Source organism: Scyliorhinus canicula, chromosome 2 (genome assembly GCF_902713615.1).
Source record: "Scyliorhinus canicula chromosome 2, sScyCan1.1, whole genome shotgun sequence".
Lineage (NCBI taxonomy): Eukaryota > Metazoa > Chordata > Chondrichthyes > Carcharhiniformes > Scyliorhinidae > Scyliorhinus > Scyliorhinus canicula.
The window spans coordinates 228,326,221-228,352,743 of record NC_052147.1 but is presented as its reverse complement, the minus strand read 5'-3'; the positions used below and the strand labels follow the sequence as shown (position 1 = coordinate 228,352,743).

At 53.1% G+C, this 26,523-nt stretch overlaps 1 protein-coding gene across 14 annotated transcripts in view; it reads right to left on the bottom strand.

The window, feature by feature from the left end:
- The window catches only part of scn1laa (sodium channel, voltage-gated, type I-like, alpha), a 379,612-nt gene that overhangs the window by 234,848 nt on the left and 118,241 nt on the right, over positions 1–26,523 (bottom strand). For 9 of the 14 annotated variants that reach the window (XM_038789700.1, XM_038789701.1, XM_038789704.1 and 6 more), the window contains one exon: positions 3,862–3,980. The exons of the other annotated variants lie outside the window; for them this stretch is intronic. In XM_038789700.1, the coding sequence (XP_038645628.1) occupies positions 3,862–3,980 (119 nt within the window). The remainder of the gene's footprint in view (positions 1–3,861; positions 3,981–26,523) is intronic. 14 annotated transcript variants of the gene reach the window in all.

Below are 26,523 nucleotides of genomic sequence, written 5' to 3'. Positions count from 1 at the left end.
GGCCAATTGGATAAGTAACTGGCTATCACATAGAAGACAGAGGGTGGTGTGGATGGAAAATTTTCAGACTGGAGACCAGTTACCAGCGATGTACCACAGGGATCAGTGCTGGATCCTCTGCTATTTGTGATTTTTATCAATGAGTTGGAGGAGGGAGCTGAAGGGTGGGTCAGTAGATTTGCTGATGATACCAAGATTGGTGGAGTAGTGAATAAGGTGGAGGGCTGTTGTAGGCTGCAAAGAGACATTGATAGGATGCAGAGCTGGGCCGAAAAATGGCAGATGGAGTTTAACCCTGATAAGTGCAAGGCGATTCATTTTGGCAGAAAAAATTTGAGTGCCAATTACAGGGTCAACGGCAGGGTTCTGAGGAATGTGGAGGAACAGAGAGATCTTGGGGTTCATGTCCACAGATCTCTGAAGGTTGCCACTCAAGTGGATAGAGCTGTGAAGGAGGCTTATAGTGTGTTAGCATCTATTAACAGGGGGCTTGAGTTTAAGAGCCGGGGGGTTATGCTGCAACCATACATGACCCTGGTGAGACCACATTTGGAGTATTGTGTGCAGTTCTGGTCACCTCATTATAGGAAGGATATGGAAGCATTGGAAAGGGTGCAAAGGAGATTTACCAGGATGCTGCCTGGTTTGCAGGATAGGTCTTATGAGGAAAGGTTGAGGGAGCTAGGGCTTTTCTCTTTGGAGCGGAGGAGGATGAGAGGCAACTTAATAGAGGTTTATAAGATGATGAGGGGATAGATAGAGTGGACGTTCAGTGACTATTTCCTCGGGTGGATGTAGATGTTACAAGGGGGCATAACAGGGTGGGAGATATAGGAGGGATGTCCGAGGTAGGATCTTTACTCAGAGAGCGGTTAGGGTGTGGAATGGAGGGCCTGTTGTGATAGTGGAGTCGGACACTTTAGGAAGTTTCAAGCGGTTATTGGATAGGCACATGGATCACACCAGAATGACAGGGAGTGGGATAGCTTGATCTTGGTTTGGGACAATGCCCGGCACAACATCGAGGGCCGAAGGGCCTGTTCTGTGCTGTACTGTTCTATGTTCCTGACCTCCCAAAGCCTGTCGCTCATCTACAAGGCACAAATCAGGTGTTTGATGGAATACTCTCCACTTGCCTGAATGAGTGCAGCTCCAACAACACTCAAGAAGCTCAACATCATCAAGGATATGGCAGCCTGCTGGGTTGGCATCCCATCCACAAACATTCATTTCCTCCACCACCGATGTACAGTAGCAGCAGTATGTACCATTTACAAGATGCACTGCAGCAAATCGCCAAGACTCCTTCGACAGCTCGTTCAAACCCTTGACCTCTCCCACCTACAAGGACAAAGGCAGCAGATGCATGGAAACATCACCACCTGCAAGTTCCCCTTCAAGTCACACACCATCCTGACTTGGAAGTCTATTGCTGTTCCTTCCTTGTCGCTGGGTTGAAGTCCTGGAACTTCCTCCCAAACAGCACTGTGGGTGTATCTACACAACATCGACTACAGCAGTTCAAGAGGGCATCACCACCTTCTCAAGAGCAATTACGGATGGGTAATAAATGCTGGCCTAGCAATAACCACATCCCATGAACACAAATTTTTAAAAGGTGGCATTAGTTGGCACAGATATGGCATGGAGAATGTGTGGGAAGTGACAGAGTGCATGAGGGGAGGGCTCAGGGGCTTATTTTACTTTATTCCTTTTATTATAACTGGGATGAAGTCCCAGAGCACCAATGAAGGCCTTTCAGCCAGCCCAACTCAGCACCCAGGTGATATTTTGCACTGTTTCCCATGTCCCCATGTCTTGCCCACCCCTCCCCATCACCCAGAATGAAAATCTGAAGATCCAGTGCACTTTTCTCCGAGTCGGGAGCAAAACTATGACCGATTAACTGTTTCTCTCTCCACAGATGCTGCTAGGCCTGTTTTCATTTTGATTTTCTGCTACTATTCCACTGTCCAACCTGTATTTACTTCCTTACCCATTATGTTGAAATGGCGGCAAAAGCAAAGTTCAAATACCTGCATAGTTAATGTATTCTTTATAAATGAAAACTCTGTCTTACATTAAAATTAAATTCAGTCATACAAGAAATATTATGTACTACCCTACTCTCCACTCTAGAGCATGACTTTGGACATAAACACATAACACTCACAACATAATGGTGCACGTGATAAGCATCTGCAAATGCTATCCAAGTGTACCACGGGGAATGTGGTGATAGGCCTGGGAAAATGATACAAACCCTGATATTCCCCATCAAGGCTTAAGGTATTGTAGTAGTCTTCTTTTGCTCCATTCTATCCTCCAATTACTTCACTTTATAGCTTTCCACAGCCTTCAAGGCTTAGAAGGCTGCTGATGGACAGATCTTTGTGACATTTCTGACCCTTTAAATGTCCACTTAGCATGCCTGGGGATGCAGTGGCAGTGTTACTGTAGCACCATTGAGATTTTATAGCCTAAAGAGAGGCTCCCTCTTGGCTGTATTAATTTGGATGACTGCTAGTATAGCCTCACAGGTTTTGTTTTTGGGGAATACTTTTATACATTGTTTTCAAAGTACGCACTCATAAATGCTGTCCGGGAAAAATGTGCAGCTACACTACAAAATCAAAAAGCAGACCAAAGGAAATGCAGACCAAATGGAACATATTTCTTTCTGACGCATTTCAGATCCTTTTTGCCTCAGAAATCTCCCCCTCAATGTTAACAAAACGAAGGAGATGGTCATCGACTTCAGAAAGTAGAGGAGATCATGCCCCTGTCTGCATCAATGGGAACGTAATAGAAAGGGTCAGAAGACTAAGGAAATTTGGCATGTCAGCTATGACTCTCACCAGCTTTTACAGATGCACCATAGAAAGCATTCTTTCTGGTTGTATCCCAGCTTGGTATGGATCCTGCTCTGCCCAAGGCCGCAGGAAACTACAAAAGGTCGTGAATGTAGCCCAGTCCATCACGCAAACCAGCCTCCCATCCATTGACTCTATCTATAATTCCCGCTGCCTCCAAAGGCAGCCAGCATAATTAAGGACCCCATGCACCCTGGACATACTCTCTTCCACCTTCTTCCATCAGGAAAAAGATACAAAAGTTTGAGGTCACGTACCAATCGACTCAGGAACAGCTTCTTCCCTACTGCCATCAGACTTTTGAATGGGCCTACCTCGTATTAAGTTGATCTTTCCCCACATCCCAGTTATGACTGTAACATTACATTCTGTAGTCTCTCCTGTCTCTCCTTCCTTCCCTATGTTATGCGTTGTCTGTATAGCATGCAAGAAACAACACTTTTCACTGTATACTAATACATGTGACAATAATAAATCAAATCAAAACAAAAAAGCAGCTACGAGTGAATAATTGAATTAACTGAATTATTAATAATAATAATGTTTATTATTATTGTCACAAGTAGCTTATATTAACACTGCAATGAGGTTACTGTGAAAAGCCCCGAGCCGCCATACTCCGGTGCCTGTCCGGAACACAGAGGGAGAATTCATAATGTCCAACTCACCTAGCAAGCACGTCTTTTGGGACTTGTGGGAGGAAACCGGAGCACGTGGGGGAAACCCACGCAGACACGGGTAGAACGTGCAGACTCCGCATAGACAGTGACCCAAGCGGGAATCGAACGTTGGACCCTGGCGGTGTGAAGCAACAATGCTAACCACTCTGCTACCGTGCCAATTAATGCACAATTTAGTGCAATTTGTATGCTCATTAACGAGGTGTGGATCATAACAGTTTTGACTCATTGCATGTTTAATGTGAAACAGGAGTTTTATAACACGCAAGATCTTCATATATATTCAAAATATACCACATAAAGGATATGAATGTACCAAAATCGTAATAGCTACTTTCCTTAAAGGACTGAAAGGACTTAAAATGTACAAGGCAGGTGTGGCACTAAATCGGAAGATTGCCTTCCCTCTGTTCAATACTATAAAGGTCTGTAAAGAAAAAAAATATTGATTATTACAGTGAATGTCGGTACAGAAGCATATTTTGCAGATTACACAATTCTTGCAAAACCCACTCAACAAGTTGCATATAAATAATTTTTTTAATTTGTTCATGGGACATGGGCGTCGTTGCCTGTTTGGGAAGGAAGTTAAGAGTCAACCACGTTGCTGTGGGTCTGGAGTCACATGTATGTCAGACCAGGTAAGGACAACAGATTTCCTTCCTTAAAGGACATTAGTGAACCAGATGGGTTTTTACGACAATCGACAATGGTTTCATGGTCATCATTAGACTTTTAATTCCAGATTTTGATTGAATTCAAATTTCACCATCTGCAGCGGCGGGATTTGAACCTGGAGCCCTGAGCATTACTCTCGGTCTCTGGTTTACCAGTCCAGTGACAATACCACAACGCCACCACCTCACCCGTATTACAGGAGCACATATTTGTAAATCCTGCTTAGCAACTTATTTTGAATTGAATGAAACAGAAGTTACCAGAGAAAGTACCTTCTACATATATAACATTTAAAATGCAAATATTATGTTGGAAGCAAATTCTGACAGCATTCATCTACATCTCTCGATGCAAAACATTATTTTATCTCCCCGACAGACAAACTGCTTACCTGCAGAAAATAACTTGCAACTACACCCAAGTATTCAAACCATTTTTTAATGCCATGAAGATGTGCTTAATGCACAAATAATGATTTGCAATCCATTGGTTGGAAACCCAATTTAACTTTCTTTAAAAACTTTTGAAAAACATGGGAGACGAATGTGACTTGAGCATCGTCTAAGATGGTTAACCCCAATTTGCATTTCCATACATTCTAATTCATTGGAGTGGAGTCATCCTGTCTGCAAAACTCATCAAGGTCAATGGGCTGGAATCTCCGCATCGTGACGCCGGTAACGCGGATCACAATCGCCGGAGAATCGGGCATCCAGTTGAAAGTGAGGTTCATGCTGGGCGCTTCAAGTCTCGCATTTGCATCAGGAAGGGGGTTCACACTCATGTGCCAGGGGTAGGATGTTAATGGGTCTTAATGATCCATTTACATCTACTTAGCAGGTCCGGCATCAGATCTTCTGGGCCCCTCACGATTTTCAAGTCCTCCGGGTCTGTAAGCACGTGAGCGCTGATCACTGCAGGTGTCACCAAACATGTATCTGATGGGGTGGTCTGCGTGATGGGCCAAGGGGGTAACTCCTGAAGGGAGTTGGCCCCAAAGTCCACCCGAGGGCCAACCTCCCCCTGCCCACAATGCACTACCTGTCCACTCCTCCTCATTAGTTAGGGTAGAACTGTGGGGGATGGAGCCCAAGTTTGAGGTAGCCTGTGGGGGGTAGCGGGTCACCTCCGTGCCAGGGGGAAGGGAGGAATCACCAAGAAATTCCAGGGGTGGGATGCCATTTTGTGATGCAGTGTTGGGCTGCTTTGCGATGCGGGAGCCTGATATCTCACTGGCAGTTGGAGGTAGAGGGTCACATGACAAGCCAACCTGATGTATGATTTAAACATTTGCTGTCAAGGACAAACAGCTTTTGGAAAAAATCCAAGTGAGATCGTCCCCTATCACCTTTTTTCTCCAACCACCTGGCGAGCTTCAAGCACTGTTTATGTCTGTGATCATCCAGGAATGCCCGGGTCGGAGAATTGGTTGGGGGTGGGGGGCAGTGGAGAGAATCACGGCACGCTTCTCCAACGTTGATTCTCTGGTCACGGGGTCGCCGCCGCGCCGTTTGGTGGCTGTTGATAGCGGCATCCCCCAGGCGATTCTCCGTGCCTCAAGGGGCTGAGTGCCGCCGCCCACCGCCCCCCCCGGATTCCGGCGTGGGTTACGTATGGTGTGGTCCTACCCAGCATGACCTCGGAGTTCTGGCTGCGGGGACTGTCCTGGCGGGGGGAGGGGGGGGGGGGGGGGGGGGGGGGGGGGGGGGCCTTATGTTCCTCCATGCCGGTCCCCTGTTGGGATCTGCCATATTGCCCGGGGGCTGGCGCGGAGACGGCAACCCATGTGCATGCGCGTACCCGCGCTGGCTGTGGCACGCACCCGCGTCAGCCATGGCGCACATGCGTGAACCCGCATTGACCATGGTACGCTGGCTTTCGAGCGCCGGAGCTGCGGACACCACTCCGGCACCATACTAGCCCTCTAGGAAGGGATGAATGCCTGGGCCTGGATGCATGTTGACGCCGGAGGTGCTTGTGCCCGTATTGACACTGGCGTCAACACTTGGCCGGGATTTCTGATGTTGTTCCAATGTCATTCCTTAGTAAACTCAAGAAAATGTGTCCTATTGGTTATTTTATAGTAACAGTGCATACATCATAAAGTACTCACTACATTGTGAAGTATATCCTTTACAAACGAAAAACCCTCTGTGGTCAAACAAGGAGGGGGCAAAGAAGGAGAAATTCAACCCCTCCTCACCTGGTCATAACAGTGATCTGGGACTGCATTCATTTTTTTTTAATAAATGTTTTTTTATTGGGTTTCTGAATAAAGTATATTTACCGTTATGACCATAAAATAGATTACATTTAAGAGAAGGGCAAAAAAAAAACAAAACAAACAACAACAAAAAAATTTAGAATGATATAACTGGTGGGGTATTATGTGCTAGCTCAACAACAGCAGCTCTGTACAATTGGCAGTATTGTTTTTAACACATAAGTAGTCATCTGTTTGTGTGGGGGGGGGGAACTGGGGGTGGGTGGTACATATATATTTGGGCGCCGCGGAAACAAATACAGAACAATTACAGACGGCAATACGTGAAGGGATCTGGCGTTGGTGTTGTTGCTTGCTTCTCCCGAACAGTTTTCGGTGCCGTTGTCGTCTCGGCGTAGATGTCAAGTTTGTTATTGTTTCCCGTGTCCTCCTTCCAGCTGTCATTCCCTTACCTCCCCCCACCTCACTGGTTCCCCTCTATTGTTCCCTGTCTCCTCCCTCCGCTGCTTGAAGGCCTATCTCACAGCCTTCTCGACGCCTTCCGTGACCGACGAACAGAAGCTGAGCCTCTCCTCCACGCCAGGTGAGCCATCAAATCTCTGGTCAACTCGACGGGGCCTCCTCCTGTGCAGACGCCCTCGCGATGCTCGAACGCCTCTATGTACGGCCCGTGAACGAGGTCTACGCACGACACATCCTCACCACTCACCTCCAGCGTCCCGGGGAAGCGCTAAAAGACTATCTATGCAACCTCAAAGTCCTCGCACGCAGCTGCAATAACAGGCCGTTACGGACACTAAACATATGGAACTCGCCGTCCAAGACGTCTGCATGGCGGGAGTTCGGTCCAACTATGTGAGACAGCGCCTACTCGAAAAGGGGGCCCTGGTCCTGGATCAGACGGTAAAGTTAGCCTCCTCTCTGGAGAAGCGTTCCAAAGCCTTAACACGTTCCCGCCTGACCACGCGACCCCCTCGTAGACCCCCAACCAAAGACTACCCCAGGCCTGTGCCGCGCAGCCGCCCGCCCATCATGGAGGGCTACCCTGCTATTTCTGCGGCCAGTCCCAACACCCCCAGCAGCACTGCCCAGCCCGTAACGCGAACTGCAGCAGCTGCGGAAGAAAAGGACATTTTGCCAAAGTTTGCCTGGCCAGGTCCAAGAATTCTAACCCACAGGTGCGATCCTCAGACTCACAGGCCCGCAAACCCCGCAGTGTAGCAGCCGACTCGTCATCAGCCTCGTGCTATCCGTTGGGGGCAGCAATCTTCCAGCCCTCACAGCACGTGCGACTCACGGGGGCCGCCATCTTGGCCATGCTCCCCCACGCGGCCGACCACGTGCGATCCATGGGGGCCGTCATCTTGGACGCCATCTTCCTCATCGCCCACCACTCTCGGCCAACGGGGGCTCCCATCTGCTACGCCGCTCCACACGTACGATCAACAAGGGCAGCCATCGTGGAGCCGCCCCAGCACCTCCGACCACGCCGGCTACCCGCAACTCAGCGCTGTCACCCTGGACCAGACGCGACCCAAGCACCTCCGGAGCTCTATGATGACCATGAGACGCCTTGCCTTTTCGACTCCGGGAGCACAGAGAGCTTCATTCACCCGGACATGGTAAGACGCTGCTCGCTCACAATTTTCCCGGAGCACCAAACCATCTCCCTCGCCTCTGGGTCACAACTCGGTGCAAATCCAAGGGTGCACTACCGCAACCCTAGCAGTACAGGGCACCGAGTACGCCAATTTCAAATTATATGTGTTCCCAGACCTCTGCGCTCCTCTCCTATTGGGACTAGATTTCCAATGCAACCTCAGGAGCCTAACCCTAAAGTTCGGGGAGCCCCTATCCCCACTCACCATATGCAGCCTCGCGACCCTAAAAGTCGACCCTCCCCCACTCTTCGCAAACCTCACCGTTGACTGCAAACCAGTCGCTACCAGACGCAGGCAGCATAGCATACAGGACAGGACTTTTAACAGGTCCGAGGTCCAGCGACTATTGCGGGAGGGAGTCATCGAGGCCAGGAATAGCCCCTGGAGAGCTCAGGTGGTGGTCGTCGAAAAGAACCGGATGGTTGTAGATTACAGCCAAACCATAAACCGGTACACTCGATGCGTACCCCCTTCCCCGGATTGCATACATGGTAAACCAGATCGCACATTACCGGGTGTTCTCCATGGTGGATCTGAAGTCTGCATACCACCAGCTCCCAATCTGCCCAGAGGATCGCCACTACACGGCTTTTGAGGCAGACGGCCGCCTTTTCCACTTCCTCCGGGTCCCCTTTGGCGTCACGAACGGGGTTTCGGTGTTCCAACGAACAATGCACCGAATGGTAGACCAGTATGGGCTGCGGGCCACATTTCCGTACTTGGACAATGTCACCATCTGCGGCTATGATCAGCAGGACCACGACGCCAACCTCCACAGATTTCTCCAAAACGCCCAAACCCTAAACCTCACGTACAACAAGGAGAAAAGCATTTTCCGCACAACCAGACTGGCCATCCTCGGCCCTGAAGAGGTGCCTCCGGTTCTTTTCATATTATGCCCAGTGGGTAGCCAACTATGCGGACAAAGCCCGCCCACTAATCAAGGCCACCATCTTCCCACTGGCAAATGAGGCCCGCCAGGCCTTCAGCTGCATCAAGGCGGACATCGCCAAAGCCGGAATGCGCGCGGTGGACGAGTCCGTCCCCTTTCAGGTGGAGAGCGACGCATCAGTGGTCGCTCTCGCGCTACCCTCAATCAAGCAGGCAGACCCGTAGCGTTTTTTTGATCACCCTCACCACCTCCGAAATTTGGAACTCCTCAGTCGAGAAGGAGGCCCAAGCCATCGTGGAAGCCATATGGCACTGGAGGCACTACCTCGCTAGTAGGAGGTTTCCCTCGTCACCGACCAACGACCGGTAGCCTTCATGTTCGACAATACGCAGCGGGGCAAAATCAAGAACAATAAGATCTTGAGGTGGAGGATCGAACTCTCCACCTATAATTACGATATAGTATATCGTCCTTAAGCTCAATGAGCCCCCAGATGCCCTGTCCCGCGGCACGTGCGCCAGCGCGCAAGATGACCGACTACGGGCTATCCACGATGACCTCTGCCACCCGGGGGTCACCCGGCTTATCCACTATATCAAGGCCCGCAACCTGCCCTACTCCAACGAGGAGGTCAGAGCCATGACCAGGGACTGCCAGATCTGTGCGGAGTGTAAACCACCGGCATCCCGGCCCTTTGAACGCCTCAGTATCGATTTCAAAGGGCCCCTCCCCTCCAATAACCACAATACATATTTTATCAATATTACTGATGAGTTCTCCCGCTTCCCCTTTGCAATCCCTTGCGCCGACATGACCACGTCCACCGTCATTAAAGCCCTACATAGTGTCTTCACAATAATACAACAGTGGTGACTACCACACAAGTTTTCCCCATTTTGGAGCTTGATCTGTACAGTTGAAGTCCCTCCCCCCCCCTGGCCATGATTAGTCGGTGCATTACAGTGTCGGGATTTCTGCCATGGTCTTTTTGATGAAGCTCGTGTCGTCCCAGTTGGGCGCGTACATGTTAACTCATACTACCCGTGCCCCATCCAGGGCCCCGCTGACCATGATGTACCGTCCCCCTGGGTCCGTAACCGTCTTAGTCGCCCAAAACCTCGTCTTCTTGCTGATCAGTATTGCCACCCCCCTGGCCCTCGTCGCCCCACCCACAGTCGGTCCTGCTCTCTCAGGTGTGTCTCTTGGAGGAAGACTATGCCGGCTTTCCTATTTCTTAGGTGGGTGAAGACTCTGGATCTTTTCACTGGGCCGTTGAGTCCTCTTACATTCCAGGTGACTATCCTGGTGGGGGGCTTCTGTCCCCCCCCGTTCCTGTGGGATTAACCATACTTACCTGGTGAATGCGTCCCTGCCCTCCTGGGTTTCCCTTTGTTAGGGGGCTGTCCAGGATGGCCGCTGTCACTGCTCTCTTCATGTGGTGGGGTCTCTGCGCTCTGGGGTTTCCCTTTGTCCAGGGGGCACCTGACATGGTCCACTGTGCGTCCGCCACTCGGGTAGTCTCCTTCACTCTGGAGTCTCCCTTCGCCCAGAGACCGTACTGGGTGGATGCTTCCAGCGATTCCTTGTTCCGAGCCTTTGGTTGTGGCACTTTGTAGCTCTATTGTTATTCTCTTTGTTTGTCCCTCCTTCCCTGCCACCGCCCCCCACCACGGGTCCCTCCCTTTCCCCCCTTTTTCTCCCCTTTCCCGTATACCTTTCTTTTGTCCCTTTCCCCTGTTCCTATCCCCGTTTGCTCTCCCGTCACTGAGTGGTCCCCCCCCCCCCCCCCCCCACCTGCCTGGCGCCGTCTCCCTGTTGGGCGCACACTGCGGCCCTGCTTTTTGCATGCCTCTGCCGCTCGCTTTCCTGCTAGCAAGGTGGCCCCCCCTCTCGAGGATTACTGTCTCGCCTCTCCCTCGCCCGACCTCTACGGTTTTCTGCCCGCTCTTCCCCCGTCCTACCCTGCACTCCTCTCACTTGCTCTCCCTTCTCCGCTACTCTTGTTCCCCCGTGCTGGGGCCTGGTCTCCCAGCTGAAGCGGTCCCTCGGGTAGTGGTTTGCTTTTTGTTCAGGGTGTGTTTGCCGTGGAGGGGGGGGGGGGGCACGGGAGGGCCTGGCATTGCCTCACCCCTTCCCCCCCGTTGGCCTGCTGTTGCCCCTTGCCACGGGCCCATTATGTCTACCCTTGCTGTCGGCTTTCCAGCCCGTGTTCCTCGACAAACTTGTTTGCTTCGGCGGGGGCTGTGAAGAAGTATTCTCTTTCTTGGCATGTGACCCAGAGTGTCGCTGGGTTCAGCATACCAAAACGTAAGTTGTTCTTGTGAAGAGCTGCTTTAGCTCAATTGAATTTAGCCCGTTCCTGGCTATGTCTGCCCCAATGTCCTCATGGACTCTAATGAAGTGTCCTTTCCATTTGCAGGTTCTGTTTTTCCTGGCCCAGCGTAGGATTGTTTTCCTGTCTTGGTACCGTTGCAGTTTAGCTATAACTGCCCTCGGATGATCCCCTGCCTTGGGCTTCGGGTGCAGCGACTAGTGTGCTCTGTCCATTTCTGGTGGGTTGGGGAAAGTTTTCCTCCCCACTAAGTTACCCAGCATCTCAGCCACGAATGCCGTGGGGTTTCTACCCTCGAACCCCTCTGGAAGGCCACTATCCTTACATTTTGCCTTCTCGAGCGGTTTTCCTGATCATCCACTCTGCCCTTCAAACTCCCCTGCATTGTGACCAGTCTCGCCACCTCCTTCTCTAGGGCCGTGATCCAGTCGCTCGTGTCAGTCGCTGATTTTTCCAGCTCCTTAAGGGTCACCTATTGGGCTTCCAGTCTCTCCTCTGCTCTGCCCAGGGCGAGCTGCACCTCCGCCAGGGCCTTGGCCATTGCTGCCTGCACCGCGGCCTCCATGTCTGCCCTAGCCTCTGCCTTGTTTTCCTGCTAATCCTCAGCGCCTCGGCAAAGGCTGCCTTCCAGTTCCAGTTCCTCCCTGGCCCAAGGGGAAAAAGCTCTTGTCTGCCCAGTTCTTTTTGTTGCGGCGAACCTTTCGTTCCGCCACTTTGTTTGCCAGTTAGCTCGACTGAGTGGGCTCGCCCATGACCCCGTCTGCTTCTGGTGCCGTTTCTCCCTCTGCTTTGGCTACCTACTGGCATTTTTTCCCCCTTTTTTATCTCTCACTTTCCCGTTTCTTTTCTCCCCCTTTTCTTTTCCCCTTCCCTGCTCTCCTTTAACACTTTTTTTACCCCTCTTAAACCCCTTTTCAAAAAATAAAAAATAATTTTTTTTTAAAAAAAGGGGAAAGGAAAAGTTTTTTCTTGCTCTTAACAAGTTTCCTCTTCAAAAAGTTTTTGGGAAAGTTTTTTTTCCCCTCTCACTCACCCACATGCTGGGTCAGGAGGGTTGAGAGAGAGAGAGAGAGAGAGAGAGAGAGAGAGAGAGGCTTCTGGCTGGGCCGGGTGTCCTCCTTTGTTCTGCCGCCTGCCTAGTGGTCGTCGTCGTCCGGGGGGGGGGGGGGGGGGGGGGGGGGGGGGGGGGGGCTTTCCAGAGAGAACTTTCCATCAAGAAAGGGAATAAAGGAAGCTCAAACTGAGTAGGGAAAATGCCACAGTATCCAGTGAAGGCACCAGCTCAGGGCTGAGATCTTAAAGTTCTCCCAGGTGTAACCAAAGTTTGATTACGGAGATGTGGAAATATTTTTCATTTTTTTTGGAAAGCTTGCCAAGTGGCTGAAGTAGCAACTGGAGGGCTGGATCCGGCTATTCCAAAGCAAATTAACAGGAAAGGCTTATTCCCTATTATCCAACATTCATCAAATTATGAAGTAACGAAAAATGCTATCCTGGCTGCATAAGGTACAGTCTGTGATATTACCCTTGGTGGTAATATGTTGTGTCTTTTCTTCCAGAATGATCCAATGTGTTGGTGACAAAGAATCCGCCGGAGTTCCGGTAGCGGCTATGCAGAGCTAAGCCGCACGTTCGGCAGCTCCCGCTTTAAAAGGACTTGTGGGCTCTTTTAAGGGCCCCAAACGGCGCTGACTCGACGATTCCCGGTGGATAAAGGGGTCTGGAACAAAATCCCCCGGGATTTATGGTTCAGACTTGAAGTGGGGCGAGGAGAAAAACGGCGGCAGCTCCCCGGAAAAGCGGGGGAAGGTGGATAAAATGGCGGCCGGTGGAGCCCCTGAGGAGTGGAGGCAGTGGGCTGAGGAGCAGCAGGCGGCCCTTCTGCGCTATTTCACGGAGCTGAAAGGGGAGTTGTTGGAATCCCTGAAGGTGACGATGAGTAAGCTGCTGGAGACCCAGACAACCCAGGGTGTAGCGATACTCGAGTTGCAGCAGCAGGCCTCTGAGCGCGAGGAGGAGGTTTCGGCCCTCGTGAGGAAGGTGGAGATACACGAGGCGCTTCATATAAAGTGGCAAGATCGGTTCGAGGAGATGGAGCTTCGGTCACGGAGGAAGAACCTGCGGATCCTGGGCCTCGAGGAGGGGCTGGAGGGGTCGGACCTGCCGGCCTATGTGGCCGTGATGTTTAACTCGCTGGTGGGGGCAGGATCCTTCCATCTGCCCCTGGAGCTGGAGGGGGCCCATAGAGTGCTGGCCAGGCGGCCTAACGCGGGCAGTGCTGGTGCGGTTCCTTCGGTTCAGTAACCGGGAGTGTGTTCTCCGATGGGCCAAGAAGGTGAGGAGTAGTAAGTGGGAGAATTCGGTAGTGCGTATCTACCAGGACTGGAGTGCGGAGGTGGCTAAGCGGAGAGCCGGGTTTAACCGGATGAAGGCGGTGCTCCATGGAAAGCAGGTGAAGTTCGGCATGTTGCCGCCTACGCGCCTGTGGGTCACCTACAAGGACCGGCATCACTACTTTGAGTCTCCGGAGGAAGCGTGGGCCTTTGTGCAGGCTGAAAAGCTGGACTCGAACTAGAGATTGGGGGCTGTGGGAGTTTTTCTATTCTATTCATGTATCATTGTTTATGCTGTAGCGGGTTATTCTGTTTGTTTTTGTTTTTTCTCTCGCTTTCGGACGATGTGGGTTATGGTTCTGTGTTCTAAGGGGGGTACTGGGGTTTGTGGTTGATCTGTGTCTTTGTTTGTACGGAGTTGGTGGTTGGGCTGGGACTGCGGTTTGGGAGCTGCGTTGGTGGGGTGGGGCAGTGTGAGGGCGCGGGCTTTTCTCTGGTTTCCCGCGCTGCGGGACGAGGGGGTGGAGCTGGTGGCGAGGGGCGTGGTTATTAGACCGGGTTTCCCGCGCCGAAGCGGTGCCCAGCAGCTGATGCAGGGGAGGAGGGGGAACTCATATCGGGAGGGGTTGGAGTTAGTGCGGGAGCTGCCGGGGTCGGCAGAAGTCAGCTGGCTCACGGGAGTACAGTGGAGGGTGAGTCGCGGCTAGGAGGGGTCCTAGCCTGGGGGGGGTGAATACGGGTTGCTGCTGGATTGGCCAGGGAGGAGTTCGGGGAGGGTCGGGGTGAGGTTCTATCCCCGTGGGAAACGGGCCGAATGGGTGATGGCCAGGGGCGAGCAGTCGCTGGGTTATGGCTAGTCGACGGGGGAGGGGGGCGGGGTGCCCCCTGATCCGGCTGATTACGTGGTACGTGAGGGGGTTGAATGGGCTGGTTAAGCAGGCCCGGGTGTTCTCGCATCTGAAGGGGCTGAAGGCGGACGTGGCCATGCTCCAGGAGACCCACCTGAAGGTGGCGGACCAGGTCCGTCTGAGGAAGGGGTGGGTGGGGCAGGTTTTCCACTCAGGGCTCGACTCGAAGAACCGGGGGGTGGCGATCCTGGTGGGGAAGAGGGTGGCGTTTGAGGCGTCTGAGGTTGTGGCTGATAGAGGCGACAGATATGTGATGGTGAGCGGTAAGCTGCAGGGGGAGAGGGTGGTGTTGGTTAATGTGTACGCCCCAAATTGGGATGATGCTGGTTTCATGAGGCGTATGTTGGGCCGCATTCCTGGCCTGGAGGTGGGGGCTTGATCATGGGGGGGGACTTCAATACGGTGCTGGATCCCCTACTGGATCGTTCTAGCTCAAGGACAGGCAGGAGGCCAGCGGCGGCCAAGGTATTGAGGGGGTTTATGGGCCAGATGGGAGGAGTGGATCCCTGGAGGTTCGGGAGGCCGAGGACTCGGGAGTACTCCTTTTTCTCCCATGTGCACAGGGTTTATTCCCGCATTGATTTCTTTGTTTTGAGCAGAGGACTGGTCCCGAGGGTGGAGGAGGCCGAATATTCGGCTATCGGGATTTCGGACCATGCTCCGCATTGGGTGGATCTGGAGATGGGGGGAGGCGCGGGACCAGCGCCCGCTTTGGCGTCTGGACGTGGGGTTGTTGGCTGATGAGGAGGTGTGTAGGAGGGTTCGGGAATGTATCGAGAGGTACCTCGAGGTCAATGATACTGGGGCGGTCCAGGTGGGGATGGTGTGGGAGGCTCTGAAGGCAGTGATAAGGGGGGAGCTGATCTCCATCCGAGCCCATAGGGAGAGGGGGGAGAGGAGGGAGAGGGAGAGACTGGTGGAGGAGCTGTTGAGTGTAGATAGGAGGTACGCAGAGCACCCGGAGGAGGGACTGCTGGGGGAACGGCGTAGCTTGCAGGCCAAGTTTGATTTATTGACCACTAGAAAGGCGGAGACACAGTGGAGGAAGGCGCAGGGAGCGGTCTATGAGCATGGAGAGAAGGCGAGCAGGATGCTGGCGCACTAGCTGCGTAAGCGGGACGCGGCTAGAGAGATTGGTGGAGTGAAGGATAGAGATGGGAATGTGGTGCGGCAGGGGGCAAAGGTCAATGAGGTCTTTAGGGACTTCTATAGGGAACTGTACCGGTCGGAGCCGCCGGCGGTGGGAGGGGGAATGGAGAATTTTTTGGACAGGCTCCAATTTCCAAGGGTGCAGGAGGAGCAGGTGGAGGGACTGGGGGCGCCGATCGAGTTGGAGGAGCTGGTCAGTGGGATTGGCCACATGCAGTCGGGGAAGGCGCCGGGACAGGATGGGTTCCCGGTTGAATTTTATAAGAAATATGCGGACCTGCTGGGCCCCCTGTTGGTCAGGACCTTTAACGAGGCATGGGAGGGGGATGTTCTGCCCACGACAATGTCTCGGGCACTAATCTCCCTGATCCTGAAGCGTGATAAGGACCCCTTGCAGTGCGGTTCACACAGGCATATTTCACTGCTGAATGTAGACGCCAAGTTGCTGGCGAAGATCCTGGCCACTAGAATAGAGGACTGTGTGCCGGGGGTGATACATGAAGATCAGATGAGTTTTGTGAAGGGGAGGCAGCTGAACACTAACGTGCGAAGGCTGCTAAATGTAATAATGATGCCAGCAGCAGAAGGAGAGGCGGAGATTGTGGTGGCATTGGATGCGGAGAAGGCCTTTTACAGGGTTGAGTGGGGGTACTTGTGGGAGGTGTTGGAGAGGTTCGGGTTTGGGGTGGGGTTTATTAAATGGGTGAGGTTGCTGTACGAGGCCCCAATGGCGTGTGTAGCGACAAATGGGAGGTGGTCCGAGTACTTCAGGCTCCACCGTGGGACGAGGCAGGGGTGCCTCCTGTCCCCTTGCTTTTTGCGCTGGCAATAGAGCCTCTTGTCATGGCTCTCAGGGAGTCGAGGAGGTGGAGGGATTTGGTGCGAGGTGGGGAGGAGCACCGAGTGTCGCTGTATGCGGATAACTTGCTGTTGTATGTAGCAGACCCGGTGGGGGGAATGCCAGAGGTGATGGAGATCCTTGCTGAGTTCGGGAGTTTTTCGGGATATAAATTGAACCTGGGCAAGAGTGAGCTGTTTGTCGTACACCCGGGAGATCAGGAGGAGGGGATTGGTAGGCTCCCGCTAAAGAGGGCAGTGAGGAGTTTTAGGTACCTGGGGGTTCAGGTGGCTAGGAGCTGGGGGACTCTGCACAAGCTCAATTTTACTAGGTTGGTGGAGCAGATAGAGGAAGAATTTAAAAGGTGGGACATGCTGCCGTTGTCGTTGGCGGGTAGAGTACAGTCCGTTAAAATGATGGTGCTCCCGAGGCTTTTGTTTTTGTTTCAGTGCCTCCCCATTTTCGTTCCAAGGGCCTTTTTTAGGAGGGTGAACAGCAGCATTCTGGGATTTGTTTAGGCGCATGGGACTCCGAGAGTAAGGAGGGTCTTTTTGGAGCAGGGCAGGGATAGAGGGGGGCTGGCGCTGCCTAACCTCTCCGGGTACTATTGGGCGGCTAATGTCTCGATGGTACGCAAGTGGGTAATGGAGGGGGAGGGGGCAGCATAGAAAAGGATGGAGATGGCGACCTGCTGAGACACGAGCCTGAAGGCACTGGTAACGGCTCCGTTGCCGCTCCCTCCAACGAGGTACACCACGAGCCCGGTGGTGGCGGCCACCCTCAAAATTTGGGGGCAGTGGAGGCGGCACAGGGGGGAAGTGGGGGGCTCGGTGGAGGCCCCGCTGCGGGGGAACCACCGGTTTGTCCCAGGGAACATGGATGGCGGGTTCCTGGGGTGGCACAGGGAGGGCATTAGGAAGTTGGGAGACCTGTTTATTGATAGGAGGTTCGCGAGCCTTGGTAAACTGGAGGAGAAGTTTGAGCTCCCCCCGGGAATATGTTCAGGTACCTTCAGGTCAAGGCATTTGCTAGGCGACAGGTGGAGGGGTTCCCTTTGCTGCCCCCGCGGGGCGTAAGGGATAGGGTGCTTTCGGCAGGGCCGGCTCAAGGCACCGGCAACTCGGGCAGTCGCCCGGGGCGCCATGTGCTAGGGGGCGCCAGAGACCCGGGTCCCGCGCATGCGCAGTTGGGCCGGTGCCAACCAGCGCATGCGCGGTGGCTGCCCTCCCCCAGGGCTGCCCCCCCCCCCTCAGTCCGCTCCCCCCCCCCCCCCCTCGGTCCGCTCCCCCCCCTCGGTCCGCTCCCCCGCCTCCCCCCCCTCGGTCCACTCCCCCGCCCCCCCCCCCCCCCTCGGTCTGCTCCCCCGCCCACCCCCCCTCGGTCCGCTCCCCCGCCGCCCCCCCCCCCCTCGGTCCGCTCCCCCGCCCCCCCCCCCTCGGTCCTCTCCCCCCCTCGGTCCGCTCCCCCGCCCCCCCCCCCCCTCGGCCCAGTTTAAGGTGCTACACCGGGCCCACATGTCCGGATCTAGGATGAGTAGGTTCTTTGGGGGTGAAGACAGGTGCGTCAGGTGTTCGGGGAGTCCAGCGAACCATGCCCATATGTTCTGGGCATGCCCGGCATTGGAGGAGTTCTGGAAGGGGGTGGCGGGGACGGTGTCGAGAGTGGTGGGATCCAGGGTCAAGCCAGGCTGGGGACTCGCGATATTTGGGGTTGGGGTGAAGCCGGGAGTGCAGGAGGCAAAAGAGGCCGATGTCTTGGCCTTTGCGTCCCAAGTAGCTCGACGGAGGATCTTGCTGCAGTGGAAAGATGCGAGACCTCCGAGTGTGGAGACCTGGATTAATGACATGGCGGGATTCATTAAGTTGGAGAGGGTCAAGTTCGCCCTGAGGGGGTCGGTACAAGGGTTCTTTAGGAGGTGGCAGCCTTTCCTCAACTTTCTGGCTCAACGATAAGGTACTAGGTCAGCAGCAGCAGCAGCAACCCGGGGGGGGGGGGGGAGGGGGGGAAAAGGGGGGGGGTTTAGGGGGATCGTGTTTAAGTTAATTTGCTTATTGTTAATTTATTCTGTTGTTTATTGGGGTTGGGGGGTGGTGGGGTTTGTTATATACGTTGTTACGGGTGCCGGGGGGTGTTTATTATTATTGTTATTGTTATTATTGTTTTGTTGATATATATTTTTCAAAAAATTCCAATAAAAATTATTTTATAAAGAAGACAAAGAATCCGCCAATCAAAAGATTGAAACAAAACTAATTTATTATAATACTATTAATTAATTAAGTGAAGTTTGAACACTCTGAGTTACAGCTAATAATTAAGTAATATTGAAGCTGTCTAGCAGTACCCAGCAATCTAAATAGTCACTAACTACACTATGATTGAACCTTGTGTTAACTCTGTCTAATCTAATCCTCTTTTAAGGCTGTCACCATGCTTGCTCCTTACGCTACTCCCAGAATTTCCTCAGGGTCTGACTTAACAACAGAGAAGTGGTAGCGCCCTCGAGTGTTTGATTTACACAGAGATGGGATAATTAACCCTTTACTAACCTGACTGTTGACATATCATTACACATTCCACGTTTGAAAGCCTCAGAGAAACGATCTTCCTCCATAAACACACTTCACCTTTCCATAACAAACATGAATTAACTAAAAGTTTTTAAGTTGGCAGCTATGATGGCTGATGATTATGAGCTTGGCTGCAATCCCCCCCTCCCCCCCACCCCCACCACCCTCCCTCCGGAACCACCACCACCACGGGAAACCATTCTTTATTCTCTCCGAAAAACCTGGAAACGATAGAAGGCGGGATGAGGACGGAGGAAGAACAGACATAAGAAAGGAAAAGCTGGGAGCACAGAAAACTTCCTGAGAGCGAAGAGGAAAGTACTGAGAGTAAAGGTAGGATTCATAGACCGCATCTGCCTGTCAACCGGAGAATCCCGCCCAAGGTCAATGGAGTTCTCCATTGTATGCAGCTTGCCCGTGGCATCCTTGCAGCGGGAAGGGCAGGAAAATCCAGCCCAAAGATTGATGTCTGAAAGTTGATGTATTTCCATTGTAACAAGTCAGGTCACCTTCAAGTTGACTGCTGGAACGAACGAGGAAAATATGATTTGGCTGGGCATACCAGACCAGTACAGAAATAGGGTTCTGACAAAAACCATAGTCGACAAGGCTGCTGCCCTGACTGTGGCAGTACATCCCTGTAGACACATCACTCTGAATGCACGAGAGTTTAACAAGATCACTCAGTTACCAAGATTTTGGATAGGACACCCGGATAAAGTTCCACGATGGAATGGAGAATCGGGCGTCAGGGCAAAATCAAGATCGACGCCGGGTGCCAATCCGATCTCGATGCTCCAACCAGGATCAAGGTCCATGACCTCACGCCAGTAGGAGCATGTAAATGAATGCAAATTGGTCTTAATGATCCATTTGCATCCATTTCGTGGGCCTGGCACCCAGTGACTCCATGAGTCCCAGAAAAGCAGTCATAAGAACAAAGAACAAAGAAACATACAGCACAGGAACAGGATCAGGTCCTTCGGCCCTCCAGGACTGTGCTGACCTTGCTGCCCGTCTCAACTAAAATATTCTGCACTTCCGGGGTCCGTATCCCTCTATTCCCATCCTATTCATGTATTTGTCAAGATGCCCCTTAAACGTCACTATCGTCCCTGATTCCACCACCTCCTTTGGCAGCGAGTTCGAGGCATCCACTGCACTCTGTGTAAAAAAACTTGTCTCGTACATCTCCTCCAAACCCTCGTAACTTAAAACTATGCCCCCTCGTAATTCACCCCTCTACCCTGGGAAAAAGTCTCTGACTATCCACTCTGTCTATGCCCCTCACAATTTTGTGGACCTCTATCAGTTCACTCCTCAACCTCCTTCGTGCCAGTGACAACAAACCAAGTTTATTCAAACTCTCCTCATAGCTAATGCCCTCCATACCAGGCGACATCCTGGTAAATCTCTTCTGCACCCTCTCAAAAGCCTCCACATCCTTCTGGTAGTGTGGCGACCAGAATTGAACACTATACTCCAAGTATGGCCAAACCTGAGGTTCTGTACAGCTGCAACATGACTTGCCAATTTTTATACTAAATGCCCCTGCCAATTAAGGCAAGCATGCCGTATGCCTTCTTGACTACCTTCTCCAACTGTGTTGCCCCTTTCAGTGACCTGTGGACCTGTACACCAAGATCTCTCTGACTGTCAATACTCTTAAGGGTTCTTCCATTCACTGTATATTCCCTACCTGCATTAGACCTTCCAAAATGCATCACCTCACATTTGTCCAGATTAAACTCCATCTGCCATCTCGCCGCCCAAGTCGCCAAACTATCTAAATCCTGCTGTATCCTCTGACTGCCCTCATCGCTAACCGCAATTCCACCAACCTTTGTGTTGTCCACAAACTTACTAATCAGACCAGTTACATTTTCCTCCAAATCATTTATATATACTACGAATAGCAAAGGTCCCAGCACTGATCCCTGCGGAACACCACTAGTCACAACCCTCCAATTAGAAAAGCACCCTTCCATTGCTACTCTCTGCCTTCTATGACCTAGCCAGTTCTGCATCCATCTTGCCAGCTCACCTCTGATCCCGTGTGACTTCACCTTTTGTACCAGTCTGCCATGAGGGACCTTGTCAAAGGCCTTACTGAAGTCCATATAGACAACATCCACTGCCCTACCTGCATCAATCATCTCTGTGACCTCCTCGAAAAGCTCTATCAAGTTAGTGAGACACGACCTCCCCTTCACAAAACCGTGCTGCCTCTCGCTAATACGACCACTTGCTTCCAAACGGGAGTAGATCCTGTCTCGAAGAATTCTCTCCAGTAATTTCCCTCCCACTGATGTAAGGCTCACCGGCCTGTAGTTCCCTGGATTATCCTTGCTACCCTTCTGCAACAAAGGAACAACATTGGCTATTCTCCAGTCCCATGGGACATCACCTGAAGGCAGTAAGGATCCAAAGATTTCTGTCAAGGCCTCAGCAATTTCCTCTCTTGCCTCCTTCAGTATTCTGGGGTAGATTCCATCAGGCCCTGGGGACTTATCCACCTTAATATTTTTCAAGACGCCCAACACCTCATCTTTCTGGATCTTAATGTGACCCAGGCTATCTATACACCCTTCTCCAGACTCAACATCCACCAATTCCTTCTACTAAATTCTTTTAGTACCTCACCCATTTCCTCTGGCTCCACACATAGATTCCCTCCCCTGTCCTTCAGTGGGCCAACCCTTTCCCTGGCTACCCGCTTGCTTTTTATGTACGTGGAAAAAGCCTCGGGACATTCCTTACCCCTATGTGCCAATGACTTTTCGTGACCCCTTTTAGCCCTCCTGACTCCTTGCTTAAGTTCCTTCTTACTTTCCTTATATTTCACATAGGCTTCGTCTGTTCCCAGCCTTCTAGCCCTGACAAATGCCTCCTTTTTCTTTATGACGAGGCCTACAATATATCTCGTTATCCAAGGTTCCCGAAATTTGCCATATTTATCCTTCTTCCTCACAGGAACATGCCGGTCCTGAATTTCTTTCAACTGACATTTAAAGTCTCCCACGTGTCAGATGTTGATTTACCCTCAAACATCCGCCCCCAATCTATGTTCTTCAGTTCCTGCCGAATATTGTTATAATTAGCCTTCCCCCAATTTAGCACATTCACCCTCAGGGCCACTCTTATCCTTGTCCACCAGCACTTTAAAACTTACTGAATTGTTGTCACTGTTCCCGAAATGCTTCCCTATTGAAACTTTTACCACCTGGCCGGGCTCATTTCCCAATACAAGGTCCAGTACTGCCCCTTTCCTCGTTGGACTATCTGTCCAGATAAACACTGGTGTGTGGCACCAGGAGGGGGAAGGAGACCCCTGTACATCCCAGCCCCAGGTGAAGCACTGATCCAACTTGGTAACACAGGAGGGTCCATGGGTCCAGCAGCACAATACTTCAAGCCCTGTTTACGGAAGGTGATCATTCAAGGACACCGTGCTTATGAAAAAGATTTCTGAAAAGAATCTAACTAAACACCACCAGCTCCTTAAGGACAACCAACTCAGTAATTTATGTCTTGAAATCGAAGCATCGAGACCACCGACCACAGCCTGAAGCAAACTGTGTCACCAAGCTACAGACTATACTCTTTTATTTTTTTATGGATTCGAATTTAGCCTATTATTCCTCTCCCATTCTGTGATCTGTATTTGTGTCTTCATGAGAACTTAAGAGTGTGTGCATGTATACTTCATTATTTTACTTGGATCGGTTCAAGTATAATAAAGCTAACCTCTTTCTTTGTGAAACTCAAGAAAACCAGTCCCATTATTTCATGATTACAACATGTGAACAATTAAGTACTCACTTAATTGGCAAATATATAGTTTTCAAACAAAGAAAACTGCAGAAGTCAAATGAGGAGAGGGCAACGAGGGAAGCCATTCAACAATTTCTCACCTGGACATAAGTTCAATACTTAGCAGATATATTTCAAGAATTTAGGATTGATTAAAAACATAAAAAATAGAAGCAGTTGTACACCATACAACCCATCATGCCTGCTCCATCAATCAGTACCATCATGGCGAATGTCTCATAGAAACCTCAAAAATTCGAACAGGACGAGACAGGGTAGATAGAAGAAGGATATTCCTGATTGCAGTGAGTCCAGAACCAGGGGTCATAGTCCAAGGATATGGGGTAAACCATTTGGGACTGAGATGGGTAGGAATTTCTTCACCCAGAGTGTGGTGATCCTGTGGATTCACTACCACAGAAAGCAGTGAGACCAAAGCATTGTGGGCTGGATTCTTCTGCCCCGCCCGCCGCAGAAACACCATGGGAGAGACACAGGCAATGGAGAAGCCCATTGACCTCAGGCGAGATTCTCTGGTCACCAGTCAGACGTGGCCGGAGAATCCTGCCCTGTATGTTTTCAAGGAGTTAGATATAAGTCTTGAACAAAAAGGTTCAAAAGATATGGGGGGGATAGCAGCAACAGGTTACTGAGCTGGATGATCAGCCATGATCATAATCACAGAGTCCCCACAGTACAGGAGGCCACCTAACCCATTGAGTCTGCACTGAGCCGGCGAAAGAGCACCACCCAAGCACACTTCCCTGCCCCATCCCTACAACCCCTTAACCCCAACAAACATCCTTGGACACTGAGGGGCAATTTAGCATGGTCATTCCACCTAACCTGCGCATCTTTGACTGAGGGAGGAAACCGGTAAGACCACCAGAAGAAAACCCACGCAGACACGGGGAGAACGTGCAAACTCCACATAGACACTTACCGAGGCCGGAAATGAATCCAGGACCCTGGTGCTGCAGTGCTAACCATTGTGCCATCGTGTAGTCCACGGCGAAGCAGGCTCGAAGGATCAAATAGCTTCTATCAGCAAACATGGGTTCTGTCCCTGCATCTAAGTATCAATGCCACAATTTTCATAGAAATCAAACTTAAAACTTTGGCCGGGATTCTCCGACCCCCTGCCGGGGGCCGGCGTAAATCCCATCCCCGCCGTGTCCCGAAGTCTCCGACCGGCAAAAAGTGGGCGAGGCGTCAATCCCGCCGCCCGCCTCGGAGAATGGCGGGGTCTGGCGGGAGACCACGGGTCACATCGGCGTCAATCAAAACAGCTATTTAACGGCGTCAACCAGTGGGACCCAGGGTGGGTGGGACCCAGTGCCGGAGCGGGAGGGGGGAGAATGCCGGGGAGGGAGGGGGGAAAGAGTGCCGGGGAGGGGGGGAGAGAGCGAGTACCGGAGAGGGGGTGGGACAGTGCCGGAGAGGGGGGAGAGAGGGGGGAGAGAGCAAGTACCGGAGAGGGGGGGGACAGTGCCGGAGAGGGGGGAGAGAGCGAGTACCGGAGAGGTGGGGGGGGGACAGTGCCGCAGAGGTGGGGAAGAGAGCGAGAACCAGAGAGGGGGGGAGAGAGCGAGTACCAGAGAGGGGGGGAGAGAGCGAGTACTGCAGAGGGGGAGAGAGAGCGAGTACCGGAGAGGGGGCGAGAGAGAGAGTACCGGAGAGGGGGAGAGAGGCGAGAACCGGAGAGGGGGGAGAGAGCGAGTACCGGAGAGGGGGTGGAGAGAGCGAGTACCGGAGAGGGGGAGAGAGGGCGAGTGCCAGAGAGGGGGAGATGAAGCGAGTGCCGGAGAGGGGGAGAGAGCCGAATACCGGAGAGGGGGAAAGAGCGAATACCGGAGGGGGGGGGGACAGTGCCGGAGAGGGGGAGAGGGAGCGAGTGCCGAGAGGGGGGGAGAGAGCGAGTACCGGAGAGGGGGAGAGAGCAAATACTGGAGAGGGGGAGAGAGGGCGAGTACCGGCGAGGGGGGGGAGAGAGCGAGTACCGGCGAGGTGGGGAGAGGGCGAGTGCCGGAGAGGGGGGGAGAGAGCGAGTACCAGAGAGAGGGGGGAGAGAGCGAGTACCGGAGAGGGGGGAAGAGTGCGAGTGTCGGAGAGGGGGGAGAGTGCGAGTACCAGAGAGGGGGGGAGAGAGCGAGTACCGGAGAGGGGGGGAAGAGTGCGAGTGTCGGAGAGGGGGGGGGAGAGTGCGAGTACCGGAGAGGGGGGGAGAGAGAGCGAGTGCTGGAGAGTGGGGTGGAGAGCGAGTACCGGAGAGGGGGGGAGAGAGCGAGTACCGGAGAGGGGGGGGAGAGAGAGAGTACCGGAGAGGGGGGGGTAGAGCGAGTGCCGGAGAGGGGGAGAGACAGCGAGTCCCGGAGAGGGGGAGAGAGAGCGAGTACCGGAGAGGGGGAGAGAGAGCGAGTACCGGAGAGGGGGGAGAGAGAGCGAGTACCGGCGAGGGGGGGAGAGAGCGAGTACTGAAGAGGGGGGGAGAGTGCGAGTGCCGGAGAGGGGGGCAGAGAGCGAATACCGGAGAGGGGGAGAGAGGGCGAGTACCGGCGAGGGGGGGAGAGGGCGAGTGTAGGAGAGGGGGGGAGAGAGCGAGTACCGGAGAGGGGGGAAGAATGCGAGTGTCGGAGAGGGGGGGAGAGAGCGAGTACCAGAGAGGGGGAGAGAGCGAGTACCAGAGAGGGGGGGGAGAGAGAGAGTACCGGAGAGGGGGGGGGGTGAGAGCGAGTGCCGGAGAGGGGGAGAAACAGCGAGTGCCGGAGAGGGGGAGAGAGAGAGAGTACCAGAGAGGGGGAGAGAGAGCAAGTGCCAGAGAGGGGGAGAGAGAGCGCGAGTCCCGGAGAGGGGGAGAGAGCGCCAGTACCGGAGAGGGGGAGAGAGAGCGAGTACCGGAGAGGGGGGGGGAGAGAGCGAGTACCGGAGAGGGGGAGAGAGAGAGTACCGGAGAAGGGGGGGAGAGAGCGAGTACCGGAGAGGGGGGGGGAGAGAGCGAGTACCGGAGAGGAGGGGGAGAGAGCGAGTACCGGAGAGGGGGGGAGAGTGCGAGTACCGGAGAGGGGGAGAGAAAGCGAGTACCGGAGAGGGGGAGAGAGAGAGTACCGGAGAGCGGGAGAGAGAGCGAGTACTGGAGAGGGGGAGAGAGAGAGAGTACCGGAGAGTGGGAGAGAGAGCGAGTGCCGGAGAGGGAGAGAGAGCGAGTACCGGAGAAGGGGGGGGGGGGAGAGTGCGAGTACAGGAGAGGGGGAGAGAGAGCGAGTACCGAGGGGGGAGAGAGAGAGTACCGGAGAAGGGGGGGGGGGAGAGAGCGAGTACCGGAGAGGGGGGGGAGGAGAGCGAGTACCGGAGAGGGGGGGAGAGAGCGAGTACCGGAGAGGGGGGGGAGAGTGCGAGTACAGGAGAGGGGATAGAGAGCGAGTACCGGAGAGGGGGAGAGAGAGAGTACCGGAGAGGGGAGAGAGAGAGAGAGTACCGGAGAGGGGGAGAGAGAGAGAGTATCGGAGAGTGGGGGAAAGAGTGCGAGTACCGGAGAGGGGGAGAGAGAGCGAGTACCGGAGAGGGGGAGAGAG